General features: G+C 33.6%; 1 protein-coding gene across 2 annotated transcripts in view; it reads right to left on the bottom strand.

The window, feature by feature from the left end:
• The window catches only part of CDase (neutral ceramidase), a 307,463-nt gene that overhangs the window by 76,263 nt on the left and 205,847 nt on the right, over positions 1 to 25,353 (bottom strand). For both annotated transcript variants that reach the window (XM_075373680.1, XM_075373672.1), the window contains exons 12-13: positions 17,293 to 17,460; positions 5,993 to 6,105 (exon numbers count right to left, since the gene is read on the bottom strand). In XM_075373680.1, coding sequence (XP_075229795.1) covers positions 5,993 to 6,105; positions 17,293 to 17,460 — 281 coding nt within the window. The remainder of the gene's footprint in view (positions 1 to 5,992; positions 6,106 to 17,292; positions 17,461 to 25,353) is intronic.

Genomic DNA, 25,353 nt, shown 5'->3' with positions numbered 1-25,353 from the left:
CTGATTATGGTTGTTTAAAAGCTAAAACTGGCATTTAGTTTTAAAATATAAGTTATGCTTTGTCAAAGGGCTTTTTTGATCTTTATCTTATTCTTTTGAAACTTATTTCGATAATCGTTTAAAACAGTTTTATATGCTGCTTCAAATATCGCTAAGCATTATGAGGTATTTTATTTATATTTTTGTACTGAACATGTAGATGTGCTGAACATTGGTTTCCCCAGTACACAAAATGTTGTTGGACAGAAACGTAATACCTGTTAAACCTGTTAATAAAGTCAGTGTTTCAAAAAGGAACAACTGTGAGATGTTTTACCAGAACGTCACGAGAATATGGATTATTGTGAGTCCCCCTCCCGGAAATCATCCATCAGAAGCAACAGCTTCTTTGTGACCAGCCCCTCAGTGGTCAGCTAGATATGGATCAGTAGATCAATGTGGCACGTGGCCATTTAGAATTTCCAAAGAAGTAAATTTCACTGCTCTGAATAATGTTCTGTATCGGATTTGAAACGTTTCTGGAGATAGGAAACTTCTTTCAAATATAAGTATTATTGATATTAAAAAATCTTCCTGCTAAACTGTACTCCAGAATAGAAAATTTTCCAAATTTTTAATTTCCTGCATAGATCCTATCATTTAGCTAGTTCTACTGATAAATACGTCCAAACAAACAAAACGTCATTTGGCACATGATGTATGAAATCCTCTTCGTCACAATATAGAATGGAAACAAAGCTATATGCGATCCTCAATTTTTTACTCTAATTTCATAAGTTTGGTGATGAAGGATTGTAACATCGAGGATTATATTATCAGTTCTACCAGAAACTATAATTATTAATTATATTTAATTTTAAATATTTCACGTATGCAAGGTAGGTGAAAAACTTTTTAAATAAAGAAGTCCAATTTTACCAACGTGGCCTAGAAAATAGTTCTAAAAATGATACATTATAAAAAAAGTGCATTGAAAACTTCAGTTCATAGATAAATAACTTAATTTTATTATTTTCAAAGAATAATTCTACAAACTTCATATTCATCTCTCCTTTACTTGTATCTATATACACATATATCTATCTATAATGATCTACATTACATTATATTACTAATAAATAAATTTCTTGTGGGTTTCTTATTCCTAGAATTTCAATTATATCTAATAACGTTCCTTTTCGATTTAAAAGACTTCAGTTTCCAGTTAATATATGTTTTGCATTGATCATCAATGACAGCTGGTGTAGATTTACGCACTGCTTACTTTTCTCCCGACCAATTGTATGCGGCATGTTCTCAAATAAGCAAGAGCAGCGAGCTCTTTATTTGCTGTGGTAACGGAAGAACCAAAAAGATAGTTTACAAAGAAACGATGGTGTAAAAATTTATATAAAAATATTATTTACATTATTCTACAGAAATAAATATTTCATCTATCTCTCTATTTATATGAATCGTGTTACTGCATGTCTATAAATATCTCAAAATTATCAAATATCGATTTTATGTATCGAGGATGAATCTATTACTTCATACTTTGGATACTTATAAATCAAAATAAGAAATATTTTATAGGTACTATTAGCGATCTATAAACTCAGAAACTGGTACAACAATCATAACTCGCGTGCGAAGCTGTGGGTACCTGCCAGTAATTTTAATATTGATTTTTTATAAGAGTTTTAGTCCTCCTATTTTTAGCTATTTTTCTTCCCTTTAGTTTCACGTTTCGTTTATAAGCGTGAAATAACTTTAGCTAATTCATACTTTGAAACCATGTAAAATTATTCGTAGTTATTATACAACTATAATTTTTCATTTAGCTTCTCATACGTAACTTTTACTACTTTTTCATTCTTCATGTAGGGTTCACAAATATATATATTCTAATTAATTAGGTTATTTATTTAACCACCCGAGTACGAAAGAGGTTAACATGTTACACTTCAGGCAATACCAACTCAAATTATATAACTTTTACACATAAATATTTATTTTTACTTCCTTGTACGCAGTAAAGGAAGTATTGAAATCGTGAAAAATTTCGGTTTTCAGATTTCAACGGAAATATCCATTTAAACCATCCCTGAATCCATTTTGAAAAAAAATAAATATTTCGATTTTGGACCTTTTTCTTAACTTAATAAGCCCTCATTGAGAGCTTCTAAACGAGCATAAGTGGTAGTTACTTTCATTGGTTCCAGAGTTATAAGCAAATATAATTTTAATCAATGGCATATTTTGATCTTACAAGGGGAAGGCACATCTGTTCGAATCCGACTTCATTTCCTTTTTTTTAACTTTTTTTTTTTATTTAAATTAACTTTAAGTTTTAAATTAATTTTAATTTTAATAATGTTTGTTTTATTAATAATTATTAATCTCTGATTGTAAAAAACTTTTATATTAAATAGTAATTCAATAATAACAATAAAAAAAAATGAAAAATCAGAAGTTATTAGTGAAATAAAATTTTGTGTACTTCTCATTTTAAATAAATGTGTGTATGTAATTTAATAGGCATACAAGGAAGTCATGTGATGTCCACATCAGATTTTTAACTAACGCAAATATGGTAATAACAGAGACCAAATTTACACGGTACACTGTGAGACGGTAAAAGTAAAAACAAATAAAAAGCAACAATCAGTTGACAAGCATCAATACGTTCGTCAAGTGAACAAGCAGAAAATATTAGGAGGTGCATCATCAAATACGTCTCTCTTTTAATATAAGATAATCATATTTTTTCTTTATCTTTGTAATATATGTATCTTTATTGCTACAGTAGTATTGAAAAATAGCTGAAAATCATCACTGAAATTCATAAATCTATTGACAATTACTGATGGGAGAATAACGGAAGAGAACCCGAAATATTATTAAGGTTAACTAATCCATAATTTTATTTGCAGGTATTTATAATATCGGCAATTATATATTTTGTATATTGCCAAAATAGAATTGAAATACTAATAAAAGCAGACAATTGATAAATTAACGCAGTAAAATGGGCATTATCCTACTTAAAGATGACCTTAACTTCTAAAAATTTTTTGTAAATTTTAAGTTTTTAAGATTTTAAATTTTAAGGTTTTTTGTTAAGGCTTAATCTGCTCACTGTCATAAATAACACTGATAAATATAATTTTTTTCCTGTCATGCGATACATAATTTATTCTGTTTTTTGGTCCTGAAAACGAATATGAACTCATAATCTTTCTATCACCCACCATATCTGAATAATTTTCTAATTTTAATTAAAGGAATTTTTTTCATTTTTCAACATTTTTTAGCATTATAAGTTCCTATGTTGTATTATGTTAGCTCATTTTTTATTGTTTCACTTTGTTAACATAATTTTTAAGCTATTAATAAACAATACCAGACAAAGAATTAAATCATATCATAGCCGCATATTATGACATCATATCTAATACTGAAGAGTGAGCCTTCATGAACAAGATTAATCACATCTGTGCAGGTTAAACATGTAACTGAAAACACAGCTGTGTTTTTTCTATTAAGCACTGGATTTAGGGATGAATTAATTTTATTCATTCTTATTGCTGTCTTAAATTTCTTAACAGTGCAATGTCATAATGCCTTGAAATTGTGTAAATGATTCACACCAAGGAGGTTGAACAAAACACCAATGGCCTTTAACTGGAGGTAGCTGCATTATGTAACCAAAAAACAAACTAAATCCACCGAATAACTTATTATTATTAATCATACACAGAAAATTATGAAATAACTATTTTTAAAAATGGGACAAACTTCAAAATGCGCAAAAAGTAATAAATAATCTCGTCTAAATACTTAATTAATTACTTAGACCCCATTTTGAATCGACGCCAAAATGCATGATCATACTTATGTGGTAATTGAATGGACCTGTAGATGGGGTATATAAAAAGACGTAACAATCCCAAACGGAAAAGTAATCAAAGCACATAAATATGAATTCCTCTGACGTAATATCGGAAGATGTAAAAATCTGATTAATAGGAAAAAGGTATGCATGCGTGTATAAACATAAAAGCCGGACGGCGAAAATCCTTTTTTGTTAATTTTCAGACCGATTTTTTGGGTTTAAAAGTGTTTCCAACGTCATGGTACCACCCCAAAGGCCAGTTGCGTCGATTGCAACAAGATTTATTTCAATCGGATAAATAGGAAAAATGTTATGCGCGAATAAAAATTTCAAAAAATATATACGGGTCGAATATTTTTTAACCTCCTTTTTTGAAGCCGATTAAAAATAGAATTATTCTTGATGGAAAAAAAATACAAACATGAAAATTTTGTCAACATTTACTTGTTCACATATTAATAATCTTTAGAAGGAAATAATATTACATATGCATTTCCGTGTATTTTCCAAGATTACACATTAATAATTTTTTAGGATCTCTAAATTATAATAATAAAGGGAAATTGTGATACTGATTCAACCGCAACAGACAACAGAATTTAACGGTTGTGATCAAGGAAAGCGTTTAGTAATCATAATATTAACATAATATTAAAAATATTATGTTACTTAAAATTAAAATTTATGACAGTATTCGTGCGCGGATATACTAAAATTATGTCGGCAAAATTAAACAGAATGTAGTTTTCTCTATGTACGAGTAAATACTAGACTGAAAAAATTATATAGACGTAAACGCTAACTAAAATACTTTCTCTGCTACTCACGTAGGACGGAAGACCGCGGCCTTGCGTCTTGGCAGGTCAGGTGGGACGAATACCCCACAGGTCGCTACACGCATGGTATATTTCCTTTAGTGTCTGATTTAGGTGCGATTGGATGGATCTCCCCCAATCGGTATATCACACAGTTTCTGTCCGGGCGTGGTGTCTTTCGGATGAGTTTGGCTAGGTTTCGTTTGGTAGGTACAAGTCAATGCCCGGATTGCTGAACTGATGATGCAGTGGACCACGTCCTCTACGTCTGTCCCCGATACGAGGTCAAATGTTCACGAGCTGTTAGGGTACTTGAGAAAATACATTCCTTTATGGATCTCCGTATTAACTGGATGATCCGCGAGGAGTGGTCTATAGTGGCTGGTTTTATTCACGCCCTGCCGTGTGTTGGTCTGCAGAGGAAGTTTAATCGAGGTACTCGACCGTGGTAGGATCCCGGATGGCTAGGGTTCCGGGTTAGGCATTGGATTGGTTGGAGGTAGGAGCATTGGCATCGTGCCACTGTTATATTGATATTGTTTGTGATTCGATTTGGGGCTCCCGTTGGTGGGGGCGGCGTCGTCGCCGGGTATCTTAACCCGTGAGACCTCGGTGTGGCTTCCTTTCGCCGGTGGCGGTCCTGATCGTGACTTGGTAATGCTACGCGAGACACCTTGATGAGACTGTGTGGTGGTGCGGGGTTTGTCCCCGACTCCTGCGTTGACCGGAATGAGGTTGCGTTCCCCTTGTTAGGTGATCTAAATTAGTCGACTTATTTGGGTGTAGGTCTGAATTTCTATGTTGCGCAAGACATAATTTTGATTGGTATGAGTGTAGTAATGATTAAACTTTAAACTCGTTCGTTTTCTGAGGCATTCACAGTCACTAACGGTGCTGTCAAATCTGGACTAGGCGCGGGTTCGTGCTTCCGCGGTTTCGGTCAGTTGGTTTGAGGGAATCATGTTAGGTTGGATGTGAAGATGTCCGTTTGAAGCCTACGTGAAGGCGAAATTTGATATGTATTTTACTGATGCACATGTCTGCCGAGGCATTTACATTGTGGCATCCCGACCGAGGCCTGGCTGAAGATTCTGAGATGTAATCAGTTAGAGGTTCTAAAGATGACCTCCGGTAAAGCCCCTCAGGGCTTGGAACGGAGGGGATGGTGTAGCGACTAGTAACGTCACAAGGTGGGTGTCATCCCCCTATTGGGTTGGGAGGATGTACGGGTAAATACTCGGCTGAATAAATTATATAGGCGTAAACAATAACTAAAATACTTTCTCTGCTACTCACGTACCTTGTTTCCCAGTCAGCATCTGTAGCAATTACTTTCCAGTCCTCCCCGATTCGACGCTCAACAGTCAGGTAGCTGCCTTCGTGCTGCAGATTATTTCTTGGATGACCTGAAACCTAAAACAATAAAAAGTTAGTTTAATCTGTACATTAATTATCTTAGTCCTAAATTTATATCAAACTAATATGACATTTTTTAGATTTTATAATTTTCCAAGCTACTTTCAGCTAAAAAAATTTGATTACGTTTTTACCTTTTAGAAAAAATGTATAAAACTTTCTTTAATAACTATTTATTTATATACAAACACACATATTTACAAATTAAAAATACGAGTATATGATATATAAACAAAAATCATTTAAAATTTATTTCAATTTTTTATTGAAATTTTTCTTATTTATTATATTTTTTATTTAGTAATACCTATATAAATTTATTTTTTATCCATCACAATTCACAAGGTTAATGAAGAAGCTTAATTTTAATTTAATTTTTCTTACTTTTTACTAATTTTGATCTTGGCAAGCGGGTATAGAAGAATTAAATTACATTACACAGCTTACCAGTTGTAATCAGTAGAATTAATTAAACTGTTACATCTTAAAATATATAATGTAACAGCTTTGTATGTTATTGATAAAAATGAAGTTAATTCAGGATGAAATGTCAATGAATGTTACTTTAGATACGGCGAATTATTAAACTAAACGCCAAAAAGTCCATAGCCTAAACAAAACCTACGGCAATCGAGTGGATTCAATCAGTTTTCTTGTGTAACTTTTTGCAGAGAATAAAATGTTTTCTTCCTTAAAATTATAGTTAGGTTAGTTAGAAACGCTCATAAAAAGATTATTTATATTGATGTTGAGTAATCTCTCAGAGGTATTGTAAATAATTCATACTACGTTTTCTTATATTTAATTATAATTTTTCTCTAATTAAACTGTACATTTTTTTTACAAATTTTCCAGTTTAGTTGTTAAAATATTTGCAGCCAAAGGTTTTATAGACTGACAAAACTTAACTTTTTTACGATAAATTTACGTTATTGGGAATTTTGATAGGTTTTTGTGCTGATTTCAAATTTGATTGATAAATTTTCTAGATGACAGGGTCTTTGAGTAACAAGTATTCAAAAAATGTAAATTTTTTTTCTAAAAATTACTTACTACCTTACCTAAGATATTATTTTAGTTGATATTCTGGTGTATGTAGCAATAAGGATATTTCTTTTACTTATTCGGTAGCAACTGACTAGAACGTTGATGTAACAATTTTCTTGATAGCGAGTTTCCATCGACGATGCATCCTGTTAGAAGAATTTACCTTCTGACAGGAAAAAAATATTTTTATGCTTAGCATACCAATAATCAAATATACTTCAATAGTTTACTAACGATTTCAAAAATTCCACCTTTCTAGTTTTACAGGAAATTTCTCACGATTTTTCGGAATGACATTCATCCTTCACACCTTTGTGCTTAGACTCTTTCGGATCCAATTGAAATCTTCTAGCCAAAAACGTTTTGAAACAACAGTTTAATTATTTTTAAGGAGTTATTAAAAATTATTTGAAGGGTTTTTTCCTGTTTAACCTCCGGGAATCACCATTAGTTATTACTTCAGAGGATGAATGAGGATGGTATATACGAGTGTAAGAGAAGTGTAATCTTGTACAGTCTCAGGCCAACCATTTCTGAAATGTGTGATTAATTGAAACCCAACCACCAAAGAATAACGGTATCCACAGTCTAGTATTCAAATCCGTGTATAAGTAACTGCCTTTACTAGGATTTGAAAGTTGGAACTCTCGACTTCAGAATCAGCTGATTTGCGAAGTTCACTTCGCAAATTATTAATAAATCAATATATTTAAATTTAAAAAAAATGGAAATGAACTCGCATTCAAACCGATGTGCCTTCTCATTGTAAGATCCAAATATTTCATTAATTAAAATTTTATTGAGCTATAACTGGAACCAATAAATAAGTACCACTTATGATATATCATTGAAACGCTTTCAATGAGGGCTTATTACTGCAGTTAAGAAAAAGTCCGAAATCCAATTTGTTTTTGATTTTAGGCTTTTTTGGGACACTTTTGGTTCAGTCGATTGCAATCAAAAGAGGAGATGCACAACTAGATGTTACAATAGTCCTAAATCAAAAATTTCAACATTCTACGACTAATCGTTTTTGAGTTATGCGAGATACATACGAAGGTACAGACGTCACGCCGAAACTAGTCAAATGGATTCAGGAATGATCAAAATGGATATTTCCGTTAAATTCCGAAAACCGAAATTTTTCGCGATTTCAATATAAGGAAGTAAAAAACCAACAAAAAGAAATAACTAAACAAACAAAAAAATATGATCGCGTTCATATTCCAAAATAACATTGGTAATGCACTTATTTTGTAAACAAAAGCTGAGGTCACAATTTTGGCGTTTACAAATATCTCTAGTGAAAACTATGCAAATAATTGTAATAATACAATTATATGATTGACGAATTTTTATACTGTTATTGTGTACTAGTTAATTATTGTTTTCCCATAACAATATTTATCAACTTTTGCTACAGTGATACTTCGATCTCATTTACTGTCGAAAGTAAAACAATTTATCCGTAATATTACATCATTGTCATCAAGTACACCAACTTTTGATTGTTCTTACTGTACACCACACACAGTAAGTTACTTCATCTATTTATTATTTTACAATGCCTAGATTCTATATTTACATCCGTAAAAATTAAGTGAATTGTTTTTTGTTTAGTATTTGGAAATAAAATTATCTTTATCAGTCTAAGCATTTTCACTTCAGCGATTTATAAAATCAGTTGCACTATTGATAGAAAGAATTGCAAGTCAGTATTATCTCATACGTTAGATAATTAAACCTTTTATGTAATGAAGATCATTATTACAAGAAATGCTTACTATAAAAATCTACTATCTTCTTCAAATTCTTCTTTAAGCTTCAAGAAGAGAGGCGATTTTTTGTTTACTTTTTTATGAAAATGTTCAGAAATGTTTAATGCCGTATTCACTGAATATCGACCAAAGAATGAATACACTAATATAACTAAACTTTAATTGCTTTTACATAAAGCTTTTGTTATTTTGTGACGAGGTTAAACCGAACTTTGTCCTAGCTCAAAGTAATCACATTAATAAGGTAATACTAATACTCTCACTTTACAATTAAAAGAGATAACTAGACGATTTAATTAATTTCAAAGAGAGGAAACTTAAAATTCAGAAAAAGACTGCTTTTATTAATTAATGATAATTAAAACTGGTAAAATATAATGATGAGTGTTGAATAAATACTCAGTCGTACATAAGCGATGCGAAAAAGTAGAAATTATTAGTTAACGCTCGGAGAAAACTTCAGGGGATTTTTTTTTTCAAATTTCTTCTTAACATCATTAACATTAATTTATTTTATCGAATTTTAATCATATTCTTCATTATAATTTCGCACATTTTCCATCAGCTGCAGCACTCATTATATTTTCCTTCATACACTCCTACAAAGTTTTACCAGCATTTAAATCATTCCTGATCTTTTTATTTCTAATTCCGAAAATGTATTTTTATCTTTCACAAGTTAAAATATAAATATCCACTTGTAGTCACACATTCCATTATATAATACGATACCAGATGCAAAACTGAAAGAGCTTCATTCATTTTTTGTGGATTTGTATAGTGTATTAAACACTGAATATTTATTTAAGTATAATTCGACTTGATTTTATGGGGTTCTGGCCAAGTAACTTTATTGCAGACAATAATTTAATGAATCATTTTAGAACAAAATCATTTTCTTTCTTTACAACCTAAGGTTTCCTGAAGGGTTATGAAGTAGCTGTGATCTTTTTATCACAGCTACTTCAGATCGTAAATCTTTGAAATCCCATTAACCTTTATGTCGTTCAAACCGATTTAAAATAAGAATAAATTTTTATTCAGCTCATAAAATATAAATAGTTATAGTAATACGCAGGTGACTTTAGGAGAAAAACGATGATTACTATTTTCTTAAAGAACGTGAGATCTCACGTTCTTCATCGTTACTTTTCAATCGAATTTTGTAATTGCTTGAAAAGATTAATTGAATGACTGTTATACAGAATTGAGGTGGACGGAAAAATCTTTTGTAAGAGTTCTGTTAACAAAATCCTCCGCCAAAAGACAAACCGTTCAACTGGAGAATTTCACAGCAGGAGAATTTCGTATGCTGCACAAACAAGGAATATCTAACCCCACTATCAGTATTATAAGTTCCTGATTTCGCTGGGAAGTCTGTTATTTTCTCAACAAGCCATTAATTTATGATTCCTGTAAAAGATGTAATATATTACGATTAATAGACATGAATGGAATTTTGAAATGAAATACAAGAGATACCGGTAAAACCCAGAAACATACCTGATAATAAGCTGGAGAAAATACACCTTAAATTGGCTGGACCAATTGAAAAAACAAGGTAACTGAGAGGGATTGATGCTCTGTCCAGAAGGCTGGAGGTAGAACACTTGAAATCCACCACCCCTTGGTTTATAAAATATAGAATACGTCCAAAGATAGCAATTAACAATGTTTACGGATTATACCAGGCAAAGAAGATTTTTCAAAAGAAACACTATAAAATTACTAAGCGAACTTGTAATACTAACATCGATAGTTTAGTTGGATGACTTATTTAAACCCTAAAACTACGATACTATAAAAAGCAATTAAAAATGTGAGAGCGCAATAGTAAAATTTAAATAATGTTTTATTTACTTACCGAAACGTTTCTTAAAAAATAATCGGAAGGGATATTTTATTTTGAACTGGTATTTTAAACCAATAAACGTTTTCACAAAATTAAAGCTGATTTGAGAGAATAGATGAAAAAATAAAATTTTTCATTATATTTTATCGATAAAATATAATGAAAAATTTTAACGAAATGGAAGTACGGTTAAAAAATTAAAAGCAAGCCTGATTCTAGCATAAATAGAAAAAAGTACAATAGACCACACTCTTATGAAGAAATATCCTTTGAGGAAATATTCCGATCAACTTAAAGAGAAAGAACGATCATTGACAGACAGTCGATCTGTTTAACAGACAAAAATTAAATATTTTAATAACTTATTTTAATAAGACTGAAAATAATTTTTCTTTAATTAGATTTTGTTACTTGATTAGGTTCCTCAAATTACTTAATTTATGTTTGTTTTAATTTTCACCCTTTGTAAATTTGAATAAGTCTGAGTTGAAATTATTTAATTTGCTATTTTATATTATTTTAACACCTATTTTTTGAAAGTCGGTGCATACCCTAGTTATAAAATTCTTGAATTCGTTTCTTTTCTTCTTCAGCGAAAACAAAGAACTGTGCTTTGTAGAAAAGGATAAGATTTAAATAATGTGTCATTATTTTATAATGCACTTGATTAAAAACAATGAAACTGTTAATAAGAGAAATTTAGTTAATTTACTTATAACATTCGTGTTTTTTGCTTCAACATTTCCGAACATTTCTTCGTTTAGATAGTTGATTTACTTTATACATTATTATTGTGCTCATCAGATGTGTGTTCATGAGAAGCTAAGTAAAACTGGATGTATAGTAACTTTTTAACTTAGCGTTTGGTGGAGTAATTACTTCGAAGCAAATTTTTATCGATATATTCGCTGTATAACAGAATCTACTCGCGAAAAGTTTCGTCTTAGTAGTAGTTATAATGTCTTCTTTTTAGGGTGAAACAGCAACTTTGTAACTAAATTAGCGGAAAAGATTATGTCGGTGGGGTTATAGCACTTATTAAGAAAGCTGCATGATCTACTTTAGTTTCCTTTTTTCATAAAAAGTTCATCACATTAAATAAAAAATTCACGGCGTTTGAAGTATGCACAGTTGAAGTTGAAAATTAAACGGTTGATAATTTTGTAACAAAAATGAACTTTGGATAAAGTTATACATGAACACCTAATAGAATTTTAAATAAATTATGTAACTATTTACGGTTTAAAAAGAATATGGAATTTGGCATTAAGAGTTCTTATCAGAAACAAGAAATATTTACTCCTTTTAAAAACAATAAATTTATTGCATTGTTCGGGAAATTCCAATAATCCAATTGTTTCATTAAAGAATTTTCTTTACATTATTTCGGTAATACAAAGAACCAGTTCTAGACTAAAATAGGTTTTTTCCATCGAGCTTTGATTTTTTTAATTACTAAAGGATTTTCTGTCTAAGTACTCCAGAGATATATTAAGCACAATAAACCATATGAAATGCCTAGTAAAACTCTAAACTCGGAAATTGATAAACTTAAATCTGAACTGAATAGTTATTAAATTGCATCTTTCTCAAAAAATAAGCTTAAAAAAAGCACGTGTGCATACACCTGAACACAAATTTCGTAGGCTTCCATTTCACATGAAATTTCTAACTGTACTTTTTCTTCATATTTCAGTTTATATAACCGTATTTATTCGCTACTTGTTGCTGAAGACAATTTTTTGATCTACTTTCGCCTTGATATTTATCCAATTTTATAACTTTTGCAATGACTAAATCAAATAAAATTACTCTAATGGAAGCTTTTCAGTATCCTACAGAAAATAATTCAATAACAAGTAGTCAGTTTCTCCATAAACTTTGCGATGAAATAATGGTTTAAAATAACGTTTCCTCAATTAACTAAAGTTCAGATAATATTTCAAATTAAATTTTAATAAGATCAGAAATCACGAAATTAGTTTATGAAATGGTACGGAATTACATTCAATTCACATTCAAATTAATTTAAACCAGTTCATAAAAGGTTCCATCTGCTATCGTGTAATGAAGTAGGTCGCTGCAGACATTTTAATGGAGAAGATTATTACTACAATGCTAAATCTTCTCCTTTTGATTGTTATTTGTAAAGAGGTTTAAGCTTTATTTATGTTGCATATACATCACTGACGTTTATGTTTATATTGAATTAAACTTACAGCCTTTGTATGTGAATATTTAATAGTACTGATTTCTTTTTTAATTCGTATTAAAAATATTTTAATTGAAATTTAATATCTTTTCTGAAACTGAACTCTGTTACTTTTTCATCGGTGTTAAATAAGAAGGTACGAAAAGAAATTGTATTCGAAATATTAGGCCGTGTATGTTCTGATAGAGCATGTCCATACAAAGGAAAATATAACAAGATTTTACAACATGCCTGTGTTTGCTTTCAAAGCATCTCTTCTTTACTTTCTTCTTAGATAAGTACTCGTTTTTATGTTTATACTATTATGCTGTTATATTACATTACACCAATACTTATATAGATAACTTTGCTAGCACATTCTTTGTATATTTCTTACCTCTTGTGCCACCATCATTGAAGCTAAATTCTCGTTGCCGAAGTTTTTATGAGTAACCCTTTATTTTTAAATAATACTAATGCTTGATTTCCATATTAAGTCTAACTGGAAGGCCTCAGTCATTTTCTCTAAAATTTTCTCGACTAAATATAAAAACTCCTTTGTCCAAGATATTAAAATAGATTAAAATTCCTTTATACTTTAATACAAATGGCGCTAAATTTAGTTAATTTTATTAACGTAACGAAATTTTCCTTGAGAAATATCTGAGTAAATAATCATCGCTCTATTTATTGTATAATAGAGTCTTTACTAGAGCGTGTCGGCTATGTTCCTTATGTTACACAAACTTTTGTGTACATAACACCATTTTGAGGTCCCGCTGAATTAAGGAACTGTACCTATTATCTAGTAAGTAGTACTCATATTACATAATAGTATATTATTATATTCGAACTGAAAGTCTTGAATCTGATAATGAATACGTAGAAATTTTAACGTCGATAATCTTCTAAGTACTTTTTTATGTTGACATGACCGACCCAAGTAAGGCGTTTATCAATGTGATGACGATGATAACGGACCTTGTCAGCTTGGGAAATTGGAATATACCCATGAAAACTATTAGGTAAGATCATTTGTATGCGTGAACGTAATCTGAGAGGTTTTTGTTGTGTTTATTCTGATGCCTCAGTCCTCGTAACTAAAATTAAATCACATAACGTAGAAGACTGAGAGAGAGGTGGAGCGTATTTTGAGCAAAATATGATACTACAACCAAGTTTACGTGAGTTGCCAGGAAGGTTTTAATGTAACTAATCAAGTCAGAGATGTGTATATTAGAAAAAGGAAGCTAAGATAGAATCTTAGAGAACACCTTTAAAATAGACGGGCAGCATGCATAATACTTTGAGAAATTGAGAAGTATTATCCCAATAGGAAATACTGAAGTACGTATTATTAAACGAGCAAGAAACCTAAAAATGTTCATTCAACCACACTATCTGTTTTCCTCAAAGTAAAAGATAGATATATGCACTAGAAGAGTGATCTTCCTAATGAGACAGGTTAAAATTAACGAAAATCCCAAACTAATGATCGGGAAGAACATCCATCATAAAAAAAAAGCATTATACGCTGTAGAAGGACTTACAACAAAGGTTTTTAGTACAAGAAAAAAATTAATTAGTGATGTAAGGGTGGAATAAATAACATAGGGTCAGGTCTACGTCATCTTAATTTTTTTGAACTTCCTTTGAAAACGAGTTATTTTCTTTCGGAGTTTCCGTTTATCTTAAATTTTTTAAAGGATCCCTGTTGCGAATGAACTCGTAAGCACGCGCAGGGGTATGTGCTTTTTTTTGAGGTGTTAACAGCGTTTGGTTTCTGCGTTGTGTAATTAGTCACGACGTAACGTGTTTGTGTCAAGTGATAGTTTTGAGTAAAAGTCTGTCATAGTTTACAAGGACTTTTTTTTTGTTTTTAATATTTTGTAAAATATTTCAGTTAATATGACTGAAGTAAATAGAATCATTAGTAGCAGTCCCTTATTTTGTGCGTAGTTGAAAATTAAATAATTTTAAATTATGATTATGTAGAAGGTGTCTGTAATTTTCAGTGATTTGTTCTTTAGACAAGTTGTTTTGATTATTACATAATCTCACACAACCAACCCAAATATAATTTAAATTACACATACTCTTAAATAAGAAAATAACACAGTCTTTAATAAAGAATTTAATAAGAATTTAGAATGAAAGATCAAACTTAAGAAATTATTTATAACGCTTATCTCAAGGTAATATTTCCTGTCTGAATGAAGTTTAGTTATTTTTTCACTATTAATTATTCTCATTACAGTTACTATTTGGCGATAGGAAAGTAAATATTTAACGAATAATAGATGTCGTCAGACTCCTGACTGGAATTCAAACAGTGAACCTTCCGGATGTTGGCCAGAAACGTTATCATCCTCAACGAAAATTGGTGGTGTAAAGAATGACAGAAAACTATTTACAACAATTAATTAATATTGTCAGTTTTTATCTTGTCAGTTTTTACCTTTAATACTACTTCAACCTGTTATTAACATTGATTTTTACCTGATTAGTGTCTGTTACAATGGACATTACATTTTGAAAGACGGAAAGGTGATAATGGTCGAGTACGAGATATAGTAGTTTGATTAGAAAACCAAGGGACGAAAGAATTCATGTGAGTAATTAACTACCGGATTCCATTGAAAATTATAACTTGTTTTTTGTCTGATAATAATTGCAGTCACGTTTTTAAACTTCAATATTTCCAATGTGGACCTGGTGATGAATCAATCAGATCGCAAATAATTGTTTTGATTTTAAGTATTCATTAAAAACATTATTTCCAGTACTTTTAGGTTCAAATACTAAGGTTTATGATTGTAGTATATATTGAAGCGATTAAATTTCTGTTCATTTTTTGTGTAGCCTGAATTATTTTACGAATCTAATATCTTAGGAAATAAAAAAAATATTGTATCTTCATAGTGTGTGTCGTCAAAATTGTATAAATTTCCTTAAAATTATAAACGGTTTCGAAGACAATTAAAAATAATGAACGTGTAAATTTATGTCATAAAATTATATTTTCGATATGCTAATTTTATATTCCAGTTAAGTTAATTCCTCTTTTTTTTTTCACTGAAGAAAAAATAAAATACTACAATGCTGTGAATCTTAAATTGGAGTAGTTGAAACTAGTGAAAGAGAACTTTTTTTTAATCTAAATTTTTTCTATGTATATCAGAGATTCTAATAAAAACTGTAAAATTGTTGCCAACCCACATTTTACACAAGAAGTCGCAGGCTGATGAAGTCAGCGACATTTTATCGTATAATGTACGATAAAATATTGAATGAACTGATATATTTTTATATATTCTAGTATTCAGTAAGTTTTATATATTCTAGTATATTACTTTTTCTGTAAATTTTAGGTTGACTATAGAAAGAACCTTCGATATACTCACAAATCGAATGTGCCGTTTGTTTTAACATTTATTTTAAAATTATTAAATATTAACAGACCCAGCAATTCTTCGCTATTGCTAGATTTGAGTACATATATATATATATATATATATATATATATATACATAATAGATTAAATAAACACAATTGAACGCCTGATATGGCTGCAAAATCATCACAATTAACATTAAGAAACTTACAAAACATTACGGAACTTCATAAAATTTAACTTTTCACTTTAAAAAGGTCAGAATGTAAATAAATCCAATTCTCAAAACAGCATTATCTATCGGATATATATCAAACTACTCAACAAACAGAACAGTCGGTTCAAAATAACCCCAACTTTCTTTCTACTAGTCAGATCGAGAATTTCAATAGCTTTAAACCTTCTCCGGACATCGCAGACTATCTTGAAAAAATCTCCGCGTAAATCGGTCCAATAGTTTTTTAGTCTATAGCGTACAAACATGCATACAATGCCTTTTATATATATATATATTTATATATATATAGAAGAAGAAAGTCTCTTTGTATATTTGTTTGTTTCTTAAATATCTCGACAACGGCACCACCTAGCGGGTATAGTTTTTTTTCCTTTTCACGTAACTAATAAATATTCTCAACATGCGCCAAATCGGACCATAAATGCAATTTTTCTAAATAACCCCAGCGCCATCTAACGGCACCATTTTTTGCAGAGATATTTCTTTCCATGTAAGTAACACATATTCTAAATATGAGCCAAATCGGACCATAAATAATTTTTTTGAAATATACCGACCCCAGTGCCACCTAGCTCACGGAACAAACAAACAAACAAACATTCATTCATATATATATATATATATATATATATATAGATGTACAGATATAATTTAATACCATTTTAATTTTAAATATCTACTTACAAAAACGACTTTAACGGTTTCTCCTGGATGAACTGTAGGAGGAGGTTGCTCAAGTACATCGCCGTAATAATGTTGCCAAACAGGAGTATCAAAAAGTACGGGAGGAATGAAAGAAAACAGATCGTTTAGTAATTCCGGTGGTTGAGGTCCGCGTTGCAATTCAGCTCTCTGAAAGAAAATTAATTTTCACATCAATTACTGCAATAAAATTTAGTAAAAATAAAAGATGTTTTTTATGAATAATTTTATTATATTACACTGCTCTAAATTTTGCAAAAAAAAAAAATTGTAAACCGAAACAAGTTTTGTAACCTTTCTTGTCCATACGATAAGAGTGAAAAACAAATCTCTTTTTCCCATCAGTCCCAAAATATTTTGTTATGTTCTTAAAAAACTGTAACCTCTTTTTGTAGAAGCCAGCAGTAACTCGTCATAGGTCAGTCCTAGCTACCTCCTTAAGTTGGCCTCTTTCCAGTACATTTTGGTGTAACTGTTTCCGAAGTATTCTGAGTTACTACAAAAATATCAAGATGGAAATGCAGATATTTATCAAATAAATTTAATTTATTCCGTTTATAGTTGAAATTCCAGTACCATTCAACAGCTAAGAACTTTGTGATACATTAAGAAATTTTTTTATTAACAAAACACTATTATCTGTTGTTTGTACTCTTTAAATGGTTTCCCCAGTAAAAGCTCAGAATCAACATGTTATCAATTGTTTAACATAAAGTAATTTTCTCCTTTAATTTTCAGCAAAAATTTCTTCCTGGGGTTAAGATCACTTTTTTCTTTTTCTGTTTAGCTTCCGGAACTACCGTAAGGTACTACTTCAGTTGATGAAAGAAGATATGTACGAATGTGAATGAAGTGCAGTCTTGTACAATCTCAGGTCGACTATTCCCGAGAAGTATTTAATTGAAACCCAACCACCAAAGAACAAAGGTATCCGCGATCTAGTAATCAAATGCGGATGAATGTTTTCTAGGATTTCAAACCTTTACTAGAATTTGAAGCTTAGAACTCTTAGGATTGAACCTTTGAACGTCACTTAACATCAGAACGATTTTAATTCATTACAGTACGTAAAATTTTAGTAACGTTCTTTAAAAGCTGTAACTTCATACTCAAATAATACCGTGTACATCAACTACGCAATGTACAAGTTTATATCCTTGAATGAAACGATACTTTTCAACAGCTTTTAACTAAGTATAATCGTCTACAGGATAAATTCGCAATAAATAATAGAACGATTAGGGCTTTGAGGCCACAGAATGTCCCCGCATTCTTCAAGATGGCGTGTTTAGAAAAGAATAGCCTTTCAATCATAAGGAGTCCATGAAGTGTAGCTCGCAGCACCATTTTGGTGAAATAAGGAGTTTTGATGCAGAGGATGGTTTAATTCAGACCCCGAAGAAAGCTTTCTAACATGCAAACATAGAGTTATGAACTTAACGAAACTGAACGGACGTCATCGTTTTCAAAGAAGTATGGCCATGTAATTTCAAACGACGAAGTGCTGCAGCAAACTATAACTTTGACGCTACAGTAAAAGAGGAGTTTCGTGTAATCTTTGAGGATTTACAATCACATAGTAACAAACGTTTTGCTTTTTGAGAAAGCCTAAAAGATGAAAATAAGTCTCATCATTCACTAAAATATTGTTTAGAAAAATGGATTAACATTAATGGTGTTCAATAACCGATGACAAAAAGCAAGTCGGCTTGCGTGAGCATTATCATTTAGTGCATGCACGATCTGAACTTTATATGGATGGTACTGGAGATCTTCGTGAAAAACGTTTCTTATATTACCTAGTCAAAAACGCCTAGTGATGCTGCAAGCCGTGAATATTGGGTAGAACTTTATTGAGTAGCGTCCACTTTTGCAATATTTACTGACGAACACAAACAACTTTCTAAGCTTCCAGTTTATCTTTTTAATGCCATTTTAAGATACGCTTTAACAGCACAAGCATGCTCCAAGACTCCATCGCGATTAAACGATAAACAAGGCCTTCAAAGTAGGCTTTGTTTAGCTTCTTAGTTACTACAGAATAGCTATACCTTCATTTTCCCTATTCACGAATGGTATTTGACAATTATAAAATTAAATTCACCTCTCGTGTACTTGATAACTTCAAAATTAAGGATAAACTATTGTACCTTTCTTTCACAAGTTCTTTTATTATAAAAGTACGAAGTATTTTATTTTTTTGGCACAAAATCACTGCTGTACGAGATTCTAATTCTCTTCTCTGTTACAAATATTTTGTTTATCAGGATTATAAATAAGCTGCTGAGTTTTTGAACTATTACAAACAATAAACGTCAGCCTGAAATCACTATGATCATACTTATTCTTAATTTATTACAATACAACCAACGATGAATCTACCTTTTTGTATATTAAACAATTAAAGTTAATATAGAAAACAAAGTAAAAACTTAAGAAAGTGATTAATTATATAAGTAATACAAGTTCCAAGTGATTATTACACAAAGCTTACATATAGTAATTTTGTCATCCTACACCTGAAAGTAAGCTGTATATGAAAAACTATTTAAATAATTCATTCACTCTGTCAATGTGTATTAGTCATTAAAAGTAAATAAAAATTTAGTTTTCATTATAATCATTTTCTAATACCCTGAATTTAAATTTGCCGTAATTTATCACACGTAACCATAGGCAAGACTAGAGGAAAGAGTTATCACTTTTGCCACCAGCAGAAATACCAAGCATTTCCCTCTCTCTATATCTGTCTGTATTAATCCAAATTTCACAGCGACTTATAGACTGATGACCATCAGGAATAAAGGCCGCCTGATAATATATCGGAAAAAAAACATGTGATTTTAAACGATAGAATAATCTTGTTTTAATTTTATATATATTATTTTAAATACAACGGTCGGGTTCAGAATAAAGGAAGAAAGTTAACCTCAAAGAAATTTAGTTCGTCGAATTTAGTTTAATTTTCATTTTCGACATCTAAATGCGACTATGTTATATTTATTTTACATTCTATTGTTAATGGTCCTGGTCAATCACTAAACAGGGCGACATCAATCGCCCTATACCTCAGCAAGAGCTTAAAGGCGATGGAAATTCTCTTAAACGCATATTAGAACAAACCTTAATTCACTTTCAACACCTTGAGTTTACAAACTGTGATTTCTTCCGATTTGGTGAGAAAGATTTTATCCGGTTAACGGGGAAAAATGATTTTGGGTATTATTCATGTTCGAAGATGGAGATTCTATTGCACTGAGAACGCAAAAATCTCGCCGGTAACGTCGATCACATCGTATAAACTGTCTTGAACTCGGCTGGTGGAGTTCTAAAGGATTTAAAAGCTTAACGAAAATTGAGTAAATTTCATTCTCTAATTTGCACTGCATCAACACCAACAAATCAAAACTTCCAGTTTAACATTACCATTCAGTATTTACAGTAAATACATAAGAACATAAAAAGATATGAAGAAAAAATTTATAAAGAAGATGGGCAAGAAACTGTTAAAAACACTAAACAAAAAAAAAAATTATAAATATTTTTAGCTATTTAAGCTAGCTCCATAATAGAAACATGAATTACGTGTAAGTGGCAGCAGTGTATTCGTGTTTCTTCCCTCTACTCACTGAAAAAACTACTAAATAAAAAATTTAATAAAATTACATCAAATTAACATTGAAATCAATCGCATTGATAACACTAACTGAACAATCATAAATTAATTTATTAAATAAATCTATAATTATCGATTATATAATTAGATTGATATTAAGGCCACTATTTCTCCCTTGTATTTTCGGCAGAATCAGAACCAAGTTGAAGACTTCAATTGTAGGAAACCATTAAGTACCTACTGAAATTAAAATCCACTCACTGTAGGATGCGGTATGGTATGTAAAATTTGATGCCTGATTTCGTCAGCACACTTTACATAATTTGTCAGTAATTGTTATACTAAGATAAAAAAATATTACCTATTTGAATTCTGTGAATTATCTCATTTAATCATAGAAACTTAGTAGTTAGATTGCACTCATTTAGTTATTTAATTACATAGACGATAAATAAATAACATCACCACTAGAAAATTTTAAATATTCTTTACCTCTTCCTCCTTCTTCCACCTCCTGCTGCTTTAGAAAGCGATAAACCAACTATATTACATTATATTAATAATGCAATAAAAAGGTAAAGCACAATAAAAATTATTCCCTACACTTATCTTTTCCACATTTCCTTCGTGATTTTTTTATTTTTGCAGTTTTGGTTACTGACACTTCAACAGTAGGAGTAGTCAATGGTTAACTGGCATTTGTCCCGCCACCATCCCATTCGGTCGCCCTAGAGCATATGACCAAATTCCGTGCCAAAAACGGCTACTGTGCCTCGAAAACAGTTTAGCAACCAATAATCTAATAGCTCCTAGTGAGCTTACCTAACAGCGTGAACGGACTAAGCGAGGTGCCATACACCACCTGCTTACGTGTACCAACCGCTCACTTGTCATACAATAAAACTACGGGGAGGCGCACCCCTTGTTATTATATTCAAAAGACAGTAATTTCCTGTCATACCTCGGTCGCTGAATGCCAGCTAGTACCTGTCCACCATTTAAGGCGCTTGGAACATTATCTGGTTGGTGGCCAGCCATTATCTCTGGATTAGCTTCCCACAGCAGTACGATAGGAGTCATTATACTTTACGCTTAAATAATTTACCAATGTCGGTTGAACAACGTAACCTAGTCGAGGAACTCCCATACGGTCCGACAATGCAGCTCTCGCCACACTGACTCGCTGTTTATGAGCGGCCAATTTTCCCTTGACCTCTAAGTTGCAGGGTGGCTCGGTCTCTGGCCCCCCTAGAGCAGGGCAGATACATCATATGCTCATTTGACTGGACCTTCCCGCAGACGCACAGCTCATCAGCTGTCAGGCGGAACCGAAACAAATATTGTTTTAAATTTACATGGTTGGAGAGCACTCGGGCTTCCGTTGCCCTTAAAAACGTAGGAGAGGCATACCATCCCCCAGATCCTGTATAAATCTATACAAGGACCTTCCCTTAGTCGTGGCGTGCCATTCTTGCTGCCATGCTTCCATCGCGAGACTGTAAAGCCTCCTCCGCAGGTGGGAGATGGGCAACTGTTCGAAATTTAGAAACGGTGCATTGAGATCACCGTTCCGCTTCGGTACTGACCCGGCTCGAAACCGCATCCCAAATACCTCGGCCTCCCTGCCTCTTCGTAATTTCCACATGGCCGCCCGAACTTTCACCACTAAATCGATTGGAAGAGCCATTCCCAATAAAGTAGTAGTCTCGTAGGAAGTTGTTTTAAAAACACCAGTACATACAATTAAGGCTCTGCGCTGGGCACTCCTTAAATTTTGAATAAGTGCTCGATTTCTATCCAACCTATGCGCCCAAACGGATACCACGTAAAAGTTCATAAATTCGAAGACACCGTGGTACGCCATGTACAAATGACGGCCCGATAGTCCGGAATCCTTTCGAGCAATCCTCCTAAGCTTGCGCATCACAGAGACGGCGTCCGCTGATGCTTGCCTAATATGGTTGCTAAACAGCAACTTCTCATCAAACAAAACACCTAGGTACTTATGAACTCGAACTCGACTGATTACACAGCCTCTATATTTAATACGGGGGTTACGACTGCATGGTAATTTGTCTGCACCCTTGAGAAGCATAAACTTCGTCTTGGGCATAGAAATCCTTAAATTTTTAATATCCATCCATCCCTCTGCGGTTGACAAAGTCGTTAGGCACCCCGAGAACAGTCTGCCAAGCGGCTCTCTTATGACAGGCAAACGATGATAGAAAATATCAGGGTCAAGTTGGGCAATCCCCGGTGCCTTTCTCAGTGCCATTCGAGAAACCACTCGGTCTATATCTACGGGTTCCACAGCCCGTACGACAGGGAATGGTGTCTCATCCGCCCTAACGCCAACTTCTGCTTCACCCTCCGGAGCATCTGGAAACAGAGTATCCAGGAACGCCTGGTAAGTTGCCACTGATGTTAAAGTGGGGTCACGACCACCAAACCCGCATCGAACCCCGGACAGCATGTGCAATGGCTTTGGCCGGTAACATGACTTCGCGAGCTGCCAGGGATTGCGCTGCAACTCACACATGGAGTCTTGCCAAAAATTGAGTTTGGCTTCCTTGATAGCATGAACGTACTCATTACAGGTGCGCCGGTAGATCCGCAGACCCTCAGCGCGCACGTGATCAACGATGATCCCCATTAGGGGGCGACGCTGGTATCTTCTCCTAGCGGACCTAGGTCTTGCGCGCAGCATGTTAAGGTCAGAGGACCACCACTATTTCCCGGATTTCCGCCTGCGTTTAACAGACGGCTTCCCGGAAGCAGCGGTCATGACGGCTCCAAGCACTCTCCGATCAGCGGATTGGCCACTACCTAAGAGTCCGTCCATTAGCCAAGGCTGCCGTAGGACTCTATCGCAGCCAGTCTTGATGGCCCGGCCAAATTGTTCAGCCATCAATTCCATCTTCTCCTTGTGCTCCATGCACCATTCCAATCCCTGCAAGGCAGCCGCACACTCGCGCCGCAGCCTGTGCTGATCCAGGCCCCTTAGGTTACAGCGACCCGAATCTGGAACTCTTGGACTGCCACCGTAAGCGATCTCATAGGTTAACAGCCTATGATCACTCACAATGGCCTCGGGCCAGACAGTCCAACTACTTGTACACCTAAGCAAATCGCCCGTCACCAAAGTGACGTCGATGTAACGTTTCCCCAGTTCGGAAGAGAAAGTCGGCGGTTGTTCTGCCTCGTTAAGCAAGTAGAGGTTCCTGGCTTCAACAAACTTTGCCAGACCAGTGCCTCTGGAGTCAGTGAGTGGTGAACCCCAGGCGGAAGACTTGGCGTTAGCGTCCAGAGCAACCAGCACTCTGATGCCCGGGAGACCGTCCAGAATCCGCCCCAACTTCGCCAACAACAAATCGATACTCCATCCAAGCTGGAAATATTCCGACGACAGTACAACATCGAGCGTACCCCTCGTGACTCGCACGACGATGAATTGCTCATCAGAAAACTGTGGCATTCAGAAGACACCCAACAAGACCGAGCCGACCATGATCGCAGAGAGCGGCCGTTCCCCACGAGAATGAATAAAATTAACCCGCGGAAGCCGACCACACAATCCCCGACTGTGTACCGGCTCCTGGACCAAGAGGACCTTAACAATCCTCATAGCTTCGTTGGTGACCGCCCGGGAATGATGCAGGTTTAACTACCCCAGGGGCAAGCGTTCGACATGGTGACGACCGTCCTCGAAAGCTTCTCCCAATTCAGGTGTCGCCATACGCCGTATTTTTTACGATCTTCGCCCGGGCAATGTCATTCGACCTGCATTGTTTGCCCCCGATTCGGTGTCCGGCATCAAAGCCTTTCATCAAGGCACAGGGAGCGCACTTTGCAGGCGCGGTCTTAATAGGGCAGTTAACTGCCCTATTAAGAGCAGGTGAGCGTTCGTCTTAGTTATTCCGAGCAAGCCCGCCTGTTCTCAAGCAACCCTGCTCGAAAAAGTCAAAGCTTAAAAGCTCCTAATATAGACCACCGGCGAGGTCGAAGCGAAATCGCTTCCCGAACCTGCCAGAGGATCAGAAAACTTGACTGGCTTCACGAACCTATGAAAATGGGGACACGATGCAAACAAAGGAACGTCCTTATTTACCCGATAGTGGCACTTCTGCAACACACTTCGCAGCTGTGTTGCCTAAACACCACAGCAACGCAGGTTGACTGATAGCCACTGATCGTTGTCAGCCCCGACGACGTGAACGTAGGTACGCTGTACTTGTTGAAGCAATATATCGCTATCGGTAGCAGTAAATACAAATTTTATAGCTCGGGGCCAGTGGCCGAGAAATGATCTCTCATGTAGTCTTTCATACTCATGTAGTCATGTAGTCTTTCATGACTACTAAGAGTAGTCATGAAAGACCATCCACTTTGCTTGAAAGGAAAAGATGAAGGGTTTCATCTTTGCTTTC

Source organism: Lycorma delicatula, chromosome 1 (genome assembly GCF_047948215.1).
Source record: "Lycorma delicatula isolate Av1 chromosome 1, ASM4794821v1, whole genome shotgun sequence".
In the NCBI taxonomy this organism is placed as follows: domain Eukaryota; kingdom Metazoa; phylum Arthropoda; class Insecta; order Hemiptera; family Fulgoridae; genus Lycorma; species Lycorma delicatula.
Note: the sequence above shows the minus strand (reverse complement) of the source record. Positions and strands in the feature narration are given on the sequence as shown.